This window comes from Physella acuta, unplaced genomic scaffold (assembly GCF_028476545.2).
Source record: "Physella acuta isolate Inbredline_101_S28 unplaced genomic scaffold, ASM2847654v3 ptg001802l, whole genome shotgun sequence".
NCBI lineage: Eukaryota > Metazoa > Mollusca > Gastropoda > Physidae > Physella > Physella acuta.
The window spans coordinates 24,375-40,392 of NW_026733312.1; the positions used below are offsets into that span (position 1 = coordinate 24,375).

At 35.9% G+C, this 16,018-nt stretch overlaps 2 protein-coding genes across 2 annotated transcripts; both read right to left on the bottom strand.

Moving 5' to 3' along the window:
- Positions 1 to 7,509: 7,509 nt before the first annotated feature.
- Positions 7,510 to 15,707, bottom strand: LOC131930561 (kelch-like ECH-associated protein 1A). The gene is made up of 6 exons (XM_059287102.1): positions 15,704 to 15,707; positions 15,429 to 15,609; positions 14,503 to 14,618; positions 13,549 to 13,752; positions 8,219 to 8,335; positions 7,510 to 7,607 (listed from the first exon to the last, which is right to left on the bottom strand). The coding sequence occupies exons 1-6, from the start codon at positions 15,705 to 15,707 to the stop codon at positions 7,510 to 7,512; spliced, it is 720 nt and encodes a 239-aa protein (XP_059143085.1).
- Positions 10,290 to 11,057, bottom strand: LOC131930560 (RRP15-like protein). The gene has a single exon (XM_059287101.1). The coding sequence runs from the start codon at positions 11,052 to 11,054 to the stop codon at positions 10,290 to 10,292; it is 765 nt and encodes a 254-aa protein (XP_059143084.1). The 5' UTR covers positions 11,055 to 11,057.
- Positions 15,708 to 16,018: the final 311 nt, after the last annotated feature.

Here is a 16,018-nt window from a genome sequence, read left to right on the forward strand (position 1 = left end):
GCTTTTGAAAAATTCAAAGTAGGAAAAGTACCACTTCCGGTTATCGGAAATCGCTCAAAAGTTTATACGGATCTACGATTTTGATAAAATACTTGTATATGAAATTTCATCAACCTAGCTGTAACGGTACTCACGTTATCGTGTTTACACACGGACAGACAGACAGACACACAGACATACGGACAAGATTGCAAAATTATGTTTTTCCGTATCAGTGAGGTGTAAAACGTCGAGATTACAAGACTTTCACTATACTTCGTATATATGAGAAAGTAAAAACTGATTCCATGCAAATTCCACGACTTTACAGTTAGGTTACTTCACTCCTTTTTTACTTTCTCGTATATACGTAGTATAGAGAAAGTATTGTAATCGTGCAAAAAAAAAATCGAGATTTTTACAAATCTCGACGTTTTACACCTCACTGATACGGAAAAACATAATTTTGCAATCTTGTCCGTATGTCTGTGTGTGTGTGTGTGTGTCTGTGTGTGTGTCTGTGTGTCTGTGTGTCTGTGTGTCTGTGTGTCCGTGTGTAAACACGATAACTTGAGTACCGTTACAGCTAGGTTGATGAAATTTCATATATGAGTATTATATCAAAATCGTAGATCCGTATCAACTTTTGAGCGATTTCCGACAACCGGAAGTGGTACTTTTTCTACTTTGAATTTTTCAAAAGCCTATAACTTGAGTACTATTTCAGATAGATAAATGACATTTTACATGTAAGTAAAAGATCTAATTCTCTACCTTCTCTTAAATTTTGAGTAATTTCCGTTGACCGGAAGTAGTAATTTACGCTACTTCCGATTTCTCAAAAAACTAATGTAAATTTATTAAGTACTAATACTATTGCGCACTATTATACACACCTTTATTAGGCGTTCGCTTGGTGCGCAATTATTTTTTACTGAGATTCTATTCTATTTTTAAAAGTTTCAGTATTTAAAATGGATTAAAAATCATAACTATATCCCCAGTTACCATCCCCTGTTGTTTTATATAAGAATATTCGAGAAAGTTTAGGGGAGATCACTACCGGTTTATTATCTAACCGAACTCAACGCGTGTTTCACCTTAATACCATCTCTTCACAGAAATATGTCAATATAGGGGTTCCACAGGGCTCAATCTTAGGTCCTTTCCTTTTTTCTTTATACATTAATGATCTTCCATTAAACATTGACGCTGGTCAGTGCGAGATGTTCGCTGATGATACTTCTTTACATGTCTTTGCAGACAGTGCTGAGTCACTCAGTTACAAACTTCAAACGTGTGCCAATCAGCTTTCTACTTGGATAAAATTTAACAAAATGAAACTTCACCCCGATAAAACCAAGTCAATGTTTATTACAACTCATCAGAAACGCCTTCGTCTTCCATCCACCGCATTAAACATTACTATTGACAATACAAACATTGAACAGGTTGATAGATACAAATGCCTAGGATTGTTTATAGATCACAACCTCACTTGGTCTAACCATATTCATTTTCTAAGAATGTCCTTATTTAAGACAACTTTTCAATTAGCAAGGATAAAGAACTTTCTCGGCTATAGGTACAGGCTAGTTTTTTATGAAGCTTTTATTCAATCTATGTTGGATTATGCTTCTGTAGTGTGAAGCGGCAGCTTTATAACTAAGCAGCGTCCATTTCTATCTTTACAAAAAGGGCTATAAAACTGGTTACTGGCTTGTCTAGTAGTCTGGATTCTTTTCTTACAACTAAAATACTTCCATTAAATAAAAAGATAATATATACTAAATCAATTTTCTTATATAAAATATTCCACGAAACAGCCCCCTCTTACTTATCAGATCTATTTTCTTTTAACATAAAATTAAATCGTCGTCTTAATTTACCATTCCCATATTCAACGTTTATCCAAAAAACATAGTTTCGCCTACTCTGGTTCTAATTTGTGGAACAATCTTCCTAATAAAATCTAGATCTGAAAATATATTCAAATCTAAACTAAAACTAAAATTACTTAATGACCTAACTGACTCATTGTAACATTTCTCATTCATCTATTATACGAGAAAAATGGCCCGTTGAGGAAGGATACACCGGGCGCTAGGTTGATAGTGCTGTCTCTTTTCTCTAAACTAAAACCAACCCACCCCCCCCCACACACACACCACCCACCCACCCCACCACCCCACCCCACCCCACACCCACACCCACCCCACACACCACCCCCCCCACCCCCCAACCCCCCTCACCCCCACCCCACCCCCACCCCCCAAAAAAACATGTCTACCGTCCCATTCAACGAAATATAATTATATACTTTTTCCAGTGTCCGCCCCCTCCCCGAAAATTTTACCCCCGCCCCCGAAAATTTCAAGTACCCCCACCGCTCTCCGGGGAGGAAAAAGTCTGAAAGAAACACTGGTGTCGCGCTTAGCCACTACCCGAAGAATTGCATTAAAGAAATTGCAAGAAAACCACTTTTTAGATTAGACACATTAATTAGGCAGTAATTTTATTATAGAGTATCGATGAAGAAATTTCTTTTGAGTTGGGGAGGGGGAGGGGGGCTCAGACGTTCTTACGCGGGGGGTGGGGCTTCGCCCCTACACGAAGAACTGTATGCAAGAAACTCTTCACGCAAACCATTAAGATTAGACAACATTTCCTTTTTATTCAATGTTAACGCGAAAATCAATGACGTCATATAACTGTGAGCACTCTCTGGGTTTGAGATTATTTTCTACTCTATGCTAAATGTGTCGACGTCATATTTCGTTTTTCGAATTACTGTGCAGGTTTTTAAATTCCTTGTGTTTTCTCTAGAGCGTTCTTGTCAGACAGATAGATACATAGAGAGACAGCGAAACTATTAGTATTAATTCTCTTTTTTTTTATCTCATTGGGTATTATAACTATGTAACATTGTTTCTTTATTCCACATTTTTAGTGCTATGTTCAGGGGCGGAACTACAGTGCCGCCAGACCCCGCAATGCGGGGGGCCCACGCCATTTAGGGGCCCACGGCCGACCATAAAAAAAAATTGTTATAGTTAAAAAAATGTTCTTGCATTTTTGACTTAATGTTTGTTTTGTAAAAAAGATTACCGTAGCTGCGGTTGGATTATCTTTATTCTATAGACACCACCCCACGCTCATTTTTCCTTCGTTTTTAAACCACTGTGAAAGCCGAGTCCTCTTTCTCCTACAATGAAACTTATCAAAGATAAGCAAACGTTCAAACCACTTCCATGACTTATTTCCCTTTTTTAAATAGTCAAATAGTGATGCTCATAAGCCCCTTTTCAATATATTTGTACTAAACAAATTAAAACGCAATTACTTCTCTTTACTATTATTTTTTTATAACGTATTTACTAAAGAATGACACAGTATGAAAATAAATTTGTATTTAAAATTAATAAAATAAACACAAAAAAAGATAAAAATATACATGACACGAGACACCATTATTTACAGAAAGCTTTCATGTTTTATATTCTTTTGACCAATATGATGTCAACGTCATATGGCAGAGATAATATAAAACTAATTTTCAAAAACAGACTAATGCACTTACACTCATGACATGATGTTGTAATTTGTTTTAATTAAATAAAACAGCATGAATAAGTATCCTATGATCGTATGCTGCGTTTGAGTATATATATATATATATATATATATATATATATATATATATATATATATATATATATATATATATATATATATATATATATATATATATATATATATATATATATATATATATATATATATATATATATATATATATATATATATATATATGTATATATATATATATATATAGGCCTATATATTTATATGGGGGGGGGGCTAAAAAAAATTTTTGCGGGGTGGCCCCTTTTTTCTAGTTCCGCCACTGGCTATGTTACTGCTATGTGTTATTAAATTGTTTTATTTGTTTAAACGGCCAATGTGAAAAAAGGCCTTTGTTCCTACAATTGTAACCGTTTTTTTAAAATAAATTTTAATAAATGTAAATAAATTTGAATATATAATATACTGTATTTATGACATCATATTATATTATATACAGTGCCATATTTAAAGTGCCGTATTTTTAGTACAGTATTAGGTCACACATTTAAAAGGTAAAAAATACTACTATCAGTGTCGGTTTGGTGTAGGGGGAGATGATAAGGTAAAAACTGAAACCTTGTTCAAGCTTTACCCGCCCCTGATCTGTTGTGTGATTTTCTACAAGCAGTTATCATTTTAATACGATGGTTCGTCTAGTTATCTAAATGTAATAATTTATTAAAATGCTTATGCATTTATTATAGAGACCAAACAAATGATGAACCCAAACATTCAGAACAGACACAACATTGATAAAACTAAATTTTTAAATATATGAAAATTAATATTTTTAATTCAGCTAGCCTTTAATTAAATTTATCGTCCAATTAAAAATTAAGAATGTTAAACAAAGTTTTAAAACTAAAATTTGTATACACAAATTTTAATATTTTTAATTTCCTTAATAGAAAACTCTAGTTTGTGTTTCATTCAATTATTTAATTAAATCAAATAAACAGAGCTAATCGGAGTATGCGCTAACAGTCAAATCTTTTTTTCTTCTTCGTTCTTAATTATTAGTGTTGAAGGGGATCGAGATTTATCTGCCAGTGGGTTTGAACTCGAGACTTTGTTCGAATTTATCAACCATGAGCTTTTTGCCGACTCGACCACGCCTCCAACACAATTAAGCGTTACGTGTCAACTGGTTATGCGCCATTGAGGCCATTGACTCCGATTTCAGCCTGCTTTTCTTTTTGGATTTGCTTCCATAGCCTTTGTCCAACCAAGAACAAACTACAAGGCAGTAGTTGTTTAATTTTGGAGTTGTCTCTCCTAGAAGAGTGGCTGTCCCCAGCTAACGAGCCTCGTCTGCCCGAGGGTTCGAACTCGAGACTTTTCGGTTTAGAAACCATGAGCTTTACCGACACAACCACGTTGGATAATTATTTAAACTGAACTTTTTCCTCATCTCTACAAGAAAATTCTTTAATTCAACTAGCTGTTTGCAATAAAAATTTGAGCCTGATAATAATTTAAAATTACAAAACCAATGTTAGGCAATCATTTTTAAAAGACATAAATTTTTTTTTTAATTTTAATTTACAATGTTTTATATTTTTCAAAATTATTTTTGAATTTCTTTGTACATGTAGCCATGTTTCGGATCAAAGTTATAGGTTATCCTTCTTGGTTAACGTAAATTTATAAATGGAAATTAGCGTAGGCGAATTAATTAAATACATTTTCTTGATTCGGATATAATAACATTAATTCATCTGAAATTTAAATGAGCAAGATACATGCCTACATTTTCCATCATGCCTACATTTTGACATATTTCGTGTACAAAATAACATTGCTATTTTGATGCTGTTTTTAGAGGCGTTTGAATACAGACATTTCCTTGTCTTTTATACAGTACCGTTATAACTCTTTGTAGAGAACATTTGATGCTGAAAATAAACATATTGCTGAATAACTAATAATATTTTATTGCTTTTTATCTAGTAGTTAGATTAGATATCCGACATGTTAGATTCGTTGCTTATCATGTATTTATTACATATTTATAGTACCAATTTAAAGTACCGTATCTATCTATATATATAATTCTCTTCATGGGGACCATACAAGACACCACGCAGCTTAACCGTTCCTATCCCGCTTTCTATGCATATCACTGTTTACAATCGTAGTGGCGGCTATTAGGGGCAGATAATTTAGCTTTTAAACGATTTGAAACGAAGGAAACATTGTCGCCTGTAAACTGTCGTCATAGACGACTGCTTTCACTGAGGCAGAGGGGGGGGGGGGGGGGGGAGGAGTGGAAAGTGAGGGTGAGGATAATCGTCCTTCAATAGCTATTGATAGTCTTTTAAAGCAAAATATTTTCAGTCGCAACATTGGTAGTGTCGAATACACAAATTATGAATTACTGAAAAATAGGACTTAAACTTAATAGCGGCGTATGCTACGTCGCGGGTCTGCTCGTTTATTTTTAATACCGTATTTTTAGTTACCGTATTTTTCTTCATTTAAAGTACCGTATTTATAGTGCAGTATAGGGTAACTGTGTATACGTAGGCCTACATTAGGCTTTTAGACACAGATAAAAGTGCCGTAAAATATAAAAACATGCCAATGCCGGGGTCAGATTAAGGTTCCCGTTCAAACTTAATCCCCCGACTGGCCAATCAACTACTGTAGGTTGATTCATCTGTAACAGAGACCTTCAGGTTTCTAACAATCAAATTAGGAAATGTTCAAATGTTTTTTATTCAGATAAATGAATATTCTTTCATCTTTTGCTTGACCGTAAGTTAGCTCCCTTTTCAAACCTGACGGTCTATAGGGCAAGTGAAGTAGGGTTCACTTGTTTCTGTGACATCGACATATGAAGAGATAGTGTGGTCAGCATCATGCCCAGCCGCCTTTACTTTCCCTAACGTGAGTTAGGTACCCATTAGAGCAGGGGTCTCCAAACTACGGCCCGCGGGCCGGATGCGGCCCTCGAAGTCCTCTCATCCGGCCCGCGGAGATTTTTGTCCCAGGAAAAATCGTTTGTTGGTGATGGCTGAGGAACTTTGCCCAGAAAAATCAAAGACATTCCTGGAAGAAACTGGCCCCCGAACTGAAATTTGATAGTTAATGCGGCCCTCGGGCTGAAAAGTTTGGAGACCCCTGCATTAGAGTATAGTGGACTCAGGGACGGTCTACTGACTTGAACCCTGTTTGGAACTCGAGACTTACGGGTTAGCAGTCTCTACCGCTAGACCACTCCGGCCACTTTGCTTGAACATAACTTTGATTTAATTCTTTACATCAACAGCAGCCACTCATAGACTACAAAGTTTTGGAGTCATCCATAAAATACGTCACACTTCTAGAAACTGTTTCTTTGTGTCGTTGTCCCCCCCCCCCTCCCCCCCACGCCGAGAATAAAAAGTCTAAAGGAAAATCTTATTCTACGGGGAAGGGGATTTGTAATTTTGTAACGGTGTGTTAAGTGGCAGTGGGGAGATGGGCTGAGATAGTGACGTCATACTTTTGTATTTATATATTGCATTTTAGAAAAACTGTTTTCGTAAATTGTAATAGAAATTGATCAAAATACTCTATGTTGATCGAGGTCACTGAATATTTTTGAAGGAAATCGATGTTTAAAAAAAAGGAGGGGTTTGGGTTTTTGTGACGAGGTGTGGCGGTGGGGATGAGTGGATTTTAAAATCCTCCAAAAAAGTGTGACGTTTTTTAAAGACGACCCGTAAAAAAAAATAAGAAGAAAAAACATTGCACAATTTGGATTTCACTCAAATTAAAGAATAAATTAGTGATTCGAGGACTTTGTTTTTGGGGACTGGCTACATTTAATTATGTTGATATTGTGGTCCATACGTGACAACATTTATACATTCTTCATGCTAGCTCATAAATAATATAAACATTTGTTTTGATGTGACGTCACCACATGACCCATCGAAGCTTCTGGACTATCCTCCGCTCCTCCATGGGGACTTTAGGCACGTCCACCAGCACACAGCTCACGTTGGACACGTCACCTGCACGTGCATGAGCAGAAAACACACCAGTTACTGTAAGACTTCAACTTTTACGTTGACGGCGAAATAAATATATATGTACAACATGTATGTACATGTGTACAACACAACAATGGTGAGTAAATGGTGAGTAGTTGATGGTGATATGTGTGGAGATATGTAAATAATGTGAGGCTGCTATGATGTATGTAGGAATACATAACTAAAGTGAGACTGCTATGATATTTGTAGGAATATGTAAATAAATTGAGACCGCTGTTGTATATGTAGGGAGAAATAATTAAAGTGAAACTGCCATGATATATGAAGTGAGAATACTTTGATACGTGTAAAGATATGTAACTAAAGTGAGGCTGATATGACATATGTAGGCATATATAAAGTGAGATTGTTATATGTATAAAGTTTAATAAGTGAAACAACTATGATACGTGTAGAGATATGTAATTAAAAGTGAGACCACTGTTAGTTATGGTGCATTATTTTTCCCTTATAAATTAAGTTTTTCTATCCCCCCCCCACCCCTAGCTCTATACGTAATTACTAAAACAATGGAACACGGCTCTCAGCGTGACTAATGATCCGGTTATAAGGCAATAAAAAAAGTTTACATTTCTTGAAGAGGAAATCATCCTGCCATATGCCCTTGACCAGGTCAAAGTGTTCTGTCATTAGAACCGGGTCACCTGTCTCGACATTTGACCCCCCGATCACATGGATCTTGTCACCTGTCCAAAAAATAATAATTAAATATAAAATCTCCTTTTTAAAAGAACAAAAAACAGATCCTGGTAAATCTAGGGATAGCAACCCATCTAAGAGAGAAAAGTCCAAAATAAAACAACTGTTTTTTTTTTGTGGAGAATTATTTGAATTTGTTTGGGCATTTCCTTTATGACCCCCCCCCCCCCCACCCCCTGCCTACGCCAGTGTATCGAACCTTGTGAAGCCTCTAACCAAATACACATTTTAAAAAGTTGCTCATGATTTATTTAGATTTTTTTTCTTTCTTATAAATTTGCAAAGTGATTAGTATGTTCCTTGAAATCCCATTAGCTGCTTCTGTATGTTCGATACTTTGGATGGCCAAGTTACTGACCCAAAGGGCATATCTACAACTTATTTTATAACATCATCATAATGGAGAGACTTAGGGCGCACAACTGTATACTACTGCCGAGGCGGCTGGAGGACATCCCTTATCTTATTTTCTTTAGCCATTGAATATAGTAGCCCTCGGTATCCCTAGGACATGGCGCTCATTAAAACAGGTTATGTGCCGTAGTGCTCACGGGTGGGGAGGGGGGAGGCCGGGGCACATGTGCAGTGTGACCGTTGAATTAACTGACCCCAGATGCTAAGAAAGCCGCTGGGAAACATTGGGTGGCAAACCGAACCGCCTTACTGTCAAGGGGCCGCTCTCCGAAGAAAATTTTTAAAAATATTTAATGAAAGAAAACTTTGCAAGAGTCACAATTTCTTTCTCGATTCTTTGCGAGGGGAGAGGCACTGCTCCTCATGTGTGGGGTTGTGTTAGGAAATTTCAGGGTCAGTAGAGGTTTGTCTGGATTATTATAAACGAATTCCCAATGTTTCGTGGCGATTGGATAATTTTTGTATTAATGCATAAAGGACAAGGAGACAGACAAACAAAAATCTTTAAGTAGCGGCATATTGATTCGAGATAAATGATATCAACAAACAAATTGTGATTAAGGTTAAAACTAGAAAAACATTGACACATTTTCGACGTGAAAACACTTTCCACGATTGTTATTTATAATTTTTTTTCATAAAAAACGGTTTAATAACAAGCTTTTATGTACTAGTGCACTAAAATGTAGAAAATAAATTAGACTACTATTTAAATAACTATAAAGAAAAGCGTGGGTCACTTTAGTATCTATTGGGTACCTTTACTAATGTTTAGGAAGAGACCCACGCTTTTCTTTATAGTTATTTAAATAGTAGTCTAATTTATTTTCTACTTTTTAGTGCATTAGTACAGAAAAGCTTGTTATTAAAAGGTTTTTATGAAATTTTGTTTTATTACTTCATGTTTTTATTTACAATAAAGTTTCAAGACTAAAAACCTATTGAACGTGATGACGCGCTATTGAACGTGATGACGCATGTGGTGTGGTTGGATAGAAATGCCTACTAATTTGGTCAAAATTTTAATTAATTCATAAAAAACTAATTAGGCATCCAATTAAGTCAAATTTATTTTCAGATTGCATTGTCTTCAAGTCTTATAACTATTTAAATAGTAGTGTGTCGTTTATTTTCTACTTCTTAGTGCAGGGGTCGGCAACCTGCGGCTCGCGAGCCGCATGCGGCTCTTTTGATGTTAAGTTGCGGCTCCTCGGCTCCATGCACAAATATTAATAATTAATTTATGTTATTTTTAAAACTCATCAAAATATTGTTCTGCAACACTTGTTAATTAATTAAATAATAAATTTAAACAATAATCACTCGCTATTCTATTAGAATATTTAGGTACACCCTATTTTTAATGTACTAAAAAACGTTTGTGGCTCTTTAAGAACTGGTAAATTTTGTAAATTGCATCTTTTGGCTCTTCCGTCGGAAAATGTTGCCGACCCCTGTCTTAGTGCATTATAATTTGCCATTATAACATAAAAGCTTGTTATAAAAACATTTTTTTTAATAAAAAACTTAATTATCATCTGATAAATCATCGTCTTCCATGGACTCTTCATTGGCATCTCCATCACTATTATCATCTTTGTCCCAATCTTTCATCTTTGCACCTAACATAAAATCATTTTGTAAAATTTTCCATTTGCCTTTCTTTTTATCATCATTATCCATAATCTGGGGGCTTTTCCCCTTCAAACGATCAAGAAATTTTCCTTTTGTAAACTCTGACATGACCATGTCCTTTTTTCGTTCTAAAGGCCCCACGGAAGATAACTTTTCTTTCATCAACTTTTGGTGTTCATTTACAGATCTGAATAACTGAACCATACCTTGTGTGGCAATTTTTCTCAACCTAACCTCTCTTGGGTTATCAAGTACTGATGGCTCTTCTCTTCCCATTGATTCCCATATTTTCCTCTTCTCTTCTTTAAAAAATTCACTTCTTTTTTCTATCTTTTTTGAATTCTTTGGTTTTGTAAGGCGATCTCCATCCTTAGTTTCTTCCCTTAGTCTTTTTCTGTCTGATATATCTTTCAATATTTCTTTATTTGTCTTTCCCTTTGCAAGCAACACTATGTTGCTTTTGGAAATGTCTTTAGATAAGATTCTAGCCACAACACTGGCCATTCCAGATTTTTCTTCAACATTTTCTTGTGGATTTCCTTCTGTACCTATGTCAGAATGTCTGTCATCTTCTAAGTCTGAAAGTCTATCTCCTGCTGAGTTTTCTGAACTATAATCATAATCATCATCATCTGTCTCGCTGTTCATGCTTGCCATGTTGTTTTTGTTATAAAAACATTTTAGGGGTCTTTTATAACTATATTTATAACTTGTTGATAGTAGTTATTATGATTGAAGACTTGCATTATGTACAAATACAATATTTCATAACGGTAAAAGTTTTCAGTTTAGACTAGAGTCAAATAATAAGTGTACAATCAATAAATAGTAAATTCAAAATAATTATAAAGTAGTTTTAATATTAACGTTTAATTAAGTATCAAACAATGAATCTTTTTAAAAGAAATTATATTGCAGTTGAATTTGTCTGTGTTATTTACGGTTTTTAATAAACAATTAATTTATAGCCTCCCTTGTTTTGAAGTTGTAAATGGTAAGCGGGATGAAAAGATGGGTATTTAATGATAATTCAAACCGATATTCACTTTGATTATTAAAATATAAAAATGGTATGACGTCACACTTTTGCATTATAAAAAGCAATGTTAGAAAACGAATTTTAGCCGTTATTTCGCGTCTTAGAAAACTGTTTTAATAAATTGTAATAGGAATTGATTAAAATACTTTATGTTGACATTGACAGAGTTCAGACAAGATTTTGGAAACATATCGTATTTTATGGAAAATTCAACTTCAATTTTGAGGGGGGGGGGGGGGTTGTAGGCTGAGGTATGACGTCATTTTAGAGGGTGTGGTCTGGTTTTTTGTGACGAGGTGGAGGTAAAAATCGTCCAAAAAGCGTGACGTCATTTATGGATGACCCTATAGGCTACTGAGAGTGCGAGCAATAGATTTTTTTTACTAGCAAAGCGGGCTGGTGACTAGATAATTCATGTAAAACTACTGCAGACAAGAATCTATCTTTGTTTGTTTTTTTTTTTTTTTTTTTTTACTTTCTCGTATATACGTAGTATAGAGAAAGTCTTGTAATCGTGCAAAAAAAAAAAAAATCGAGATTTTTACAAATCTCGACGTTTTACACCTCACTGATACGGAAAAACATAATTTTGCAATCTTGTCCGTATGTCTGTGTGTCTGTCTGTGTGTCTGTCTGTGTGTCTGTCTGTCTGTCCGTGTGTAAACACGATAACTTGAGTACCGTTACTGCTAGGTTGATGAAATTTCATATATAAGTATTTTATCAAAATCGTAGATCCGTATCAACTTTTGAGCGATTTCCGATAACCGGAAGTGGTACTTTTTCTACTTTGAAATTTTCAAAAGCCTATAACTTGAGTACTATTTCAGATAGATAAATGAAATTTCACATGTAAGTAAAAGATCTAATTTTCTACCTTCTGTTAAATTTTGAGTCATTTCCGTTGACCGGAAGTAGTAATTTACGCTACTTCCGATTTCTCAAAAAACTAATGTAAATTTTAAAAGTACTAATAATATTGCGCACTATTATGCGCTTTTTTATTTGGCGTTCACTTGGTGTGCAATTAATTTGTCTACGAGATTTTATTCTATTTTAAAACTTTAAGTAGGCTATTTAAAATGGATTAAAAATCATGTCTATAGCCCGAGTTCCCATCCCCTGTTATTTTGTATAAGAATATTCGAGAAAGTTTAGGGGAGATCACTCCCGGTTTATTTTTTTTGTGTACATGAATTAATATAGCGGATTTCAGCTATTCTTGCATCATTTTGTTTGATAAATTCGTGCACAAATGTTGAAATGTCAAACGAATAACTTTCTCCATATACAGTGTTTCTTCCATTTTTTTCTTCGGGGGGGGGGGGGGGAGGGGGAGGGACTTGAAATTTTCAGGGGGAGGGGGGGTGGTGGCGCACTTAAATTTCTGAGGGGGGGGGGGGATGGGCACTGTTAAGAGTATATATTTTCTATATAAATTCTCGTTGGGGAGTGGGGGAGGGCGGTGGACTTTCTACGGGGGGTGGGGGGGGGGGGGGGGGCGCTCAACTTCCCTGAAGAAACGCCCTTGGTTCATACTCAAATTAATGTTATACAATCTGTAAAATATGTAAGGGAAAACTGGTACTGATGAATTTTTGTTTGTTTGATTTTCTTAGCTCAAAATTATTAATTCATCTGAGTTTCACCTGTAAATTATTTCATCTTGGTTTTTATTCATTGATTCAAGTATTTTACAAAGCTATTTTTACTACCTAGTTAAAATAAAGTTTTTAAAAAATTTATTTCTGTAATTTTTTTTTTGAAGGTCATCAGTAGATATCACGTTTGTTGTTGAGCCACCACCCCCCCCCCCCCATGGACGAAATAAGGGGACATAATATATAGAAAATATATACTTTACTTTAACCACAGTTTTCCCCGCCCCCCCCCCACCCTCGGGGAAATTTTAAAATGTGTCCGAAAAAAAAAACCAGTTAAAGGGCAACTGTGACTACAGGCTATGAGTAAACAACACAATCTTATCTCTTAAGAAATATCATACATTATTAAAATACCTCAATGTTACATGAACTAATCTTTACTGGCACATATATGTCTAAACAGACTGCCTAATGTAGATCTATATATTAAAACAAAATATGTACTTACCCACATTAACCGCCCCTGCATATTGTCTTGCGTGTCTCATGGGCGGTAACTGTGTATTTAACGTAGATACACTGGGTTGCCGCCCTTTGACCGTAGCGCCCGCTGGAGCAGTTGTATAGGAGAACATTCTTTTCTCAGACTGTGTCACGGTTAGGGGTGAGGACGGTCTTCGCTTGGTGGGGTGGTGGTCTTTGGACGATACCCCTGGGGGTGAGAGGGTTCAGATATTTTACTCCTACCGTAATTAGAGTATTGCCCATAAACCTAACCAAAACAAGCTTTGATTCGATTATCTGTTTCCCTTTTAGAGACCAAAGTGCCGAAAAAACAACAATGAATCAGCATCTCGCCGGCTTAATTACTTAACCAATCAATAGTTTAGCAAACTAATGTGAAGAGCCTTGCGGTCCAGAGATTCTGGTGCTTTCCTGTTATACGCGTAATGGAGAAATTATTAACTCATTTCTATAGTCTTGCAGAAAACCATACTACATATATATATATATATATATATATATATATATATATATATATATATATATATATATATATATATATATATATATATATATATATATATATATATATATATATATATATATATATATATATATATATATATATATATATATATGCCTATTTGAGAATCACAATGTTGATTTAATTTTCTCAAATTTATATTTTTGCACAAGGTGCTTAACTGACTCCCTCCCTCCGACACACATATAACCTTGACCAAACGTCAGAGACGTAGCGAAGGGGGGGGGGGAGTACATATGTCCTCCGGTGCCGACCCTAGGGGGTGCCAAAATGGGTTGAAAAAAATTAAAAGCTCATTTTAGCTGCAGTTTTGCATTATAAATATTAAAAAAACCTAACCAAATTCTTTCCACTCATTCTCTCTATATCTCTAATTAAACAGCTAATACAATACTTTGATCAAGTTGACGTCACCTCCTATAAAATACAAAGTGTTTTTCGCCCTTGTCAGCGCACATCTGTGAAGATTGTATGGAAAACCGTGTGGGTTATTTTTGCCGATTTCCTGCCATTTGTGTTTGTCATACAGCCTACAGTAGAAAATAGAATAGTATCTCAATGTACTTCAGTCAACAAATTTCTTGAGCAGAGATATTTCTTTGAAGTGAAAACACTTCAATATGGGTAGAATAAGAATGAATAGGATTTCGTCAGGAGTCATCCATAAATGACGTCACACTCGTAGTGGCTGTAGCGTAGCGCGGGGGGAGGCATATGTCCCCGGGCGCCGACCTTAGGGGGCGCCAAAAAGGGTTGGAAAAATAAATTGAAAGGTTGAAGGGTCGATACACCTCTGCGTAGGGGGGAGGGAAGGTCCGTTATTTTGTGACGGTGTGTGATCAGGGTGAGGGGGGGGAATTAAGATTGTGTGACGTCACACTTTTATATAAAAAAAAGCAATGTTAGAAAAAGAATTTTAGCCGTTAATTTGCGTTTTTAAAAAACGTTTTTAATAAATTGTAAAAGAAATTGATTTAAATACTGTATATTAACAGAGTTCAGACAAGATTGTGGAAAAATATCGTATTTTAACAAAAATTCAACTGCAGTTTTTAGGGGGGGGGGTTGTAGACTGATGTGTGGTGTGACGTCATTTTAGGTGGTTGGAGTCTGGCTTTTTGTGACTATGTGTGACGGAAAGGAGGGGGAGGTAAAAATCGTTAAAAAAAAGCGTGACGTTATTTATGGATGAACTCTCAATAAATGACGTCACGATGATGTTACGGTAACTATAACCATCGTCCTTGTAAACAACGTCATACTAATTACTACCACTACGGGAACATAGGACAGATTTTGTAAGTATTTCAAATAAAAAAAACAACAGTTCACAACAATACCAAAGGTTGTTATGAGCTTTCCCTCCGTTGTATCCTCCTGCACAAATTAATTCTTTGCCGTTGTTTGCGCATGCGCAGCCAGACCGAGGCGACAAGAGAGATCCGCATTTGGACCAGAGGTTAGTTTCCGGGTCATAAATCTCACAACTTCCGGTGACTTTACCATCATCGGTCTCTCCCCCTAGAACCACACATATATTATATGGCACTTGTATGTCTGAGAGAGGGGGGGGGGTGTAGATTGAGAAGGCAGAAGAGGGCAGAGGCGTAGCGACCCATTCCGGCGCTCGGGGCGAAATATCAATTGTGCGCCCCCCCCCCCCTAAGTTAGCCAAGTTGCATTTTATATTTTTAATTTCTACTTTAAATAATACAGTAAAGCAGCTCAGAATAAATTTTAAATATTTTTTTCTCTCCCGTCTGGTGCCCCTTGGGTCAGCGCCCGGGGAGGTCACCCCACCCGCCCTCCACTAGATACGCCTCTGGAAGACAGACGAGGGAAGGGTTAGAATGAGTGGGAGAGAAAGGGAGGTTTAAACAGGTTATAGACCTATGTATTCTATTCTAACTAACTCTCCACCCAACTGCTG

Excerpts from the sequence above, each read along its gene's own strand:
- LOC131930560 (XM_059287101.1), bottom strand. The coding sequence starts at position 11,054 with ATGGCAAGCATGAACAGCGAGACAGATGATGATGATTATGATTATAGT.
- LOC131930561 (XM_059287102.1), bottom strand. Across the intron at positions 14,619-15,428 it reads AAAGCTCATAACAACCTTTG|GCTGTATGACAAACACAAAT; the intron begins GTATTGTTGTGA and ends TTTCTACTGTAG. Across the intron at positions 7,608-8,218 it reads TGATTTCCTCTTCAAGAAAT|GTGACGTGTCCAACGTGAGC; the intron begins GTAAACTTTTTT and ends ATGCACGTGCAG.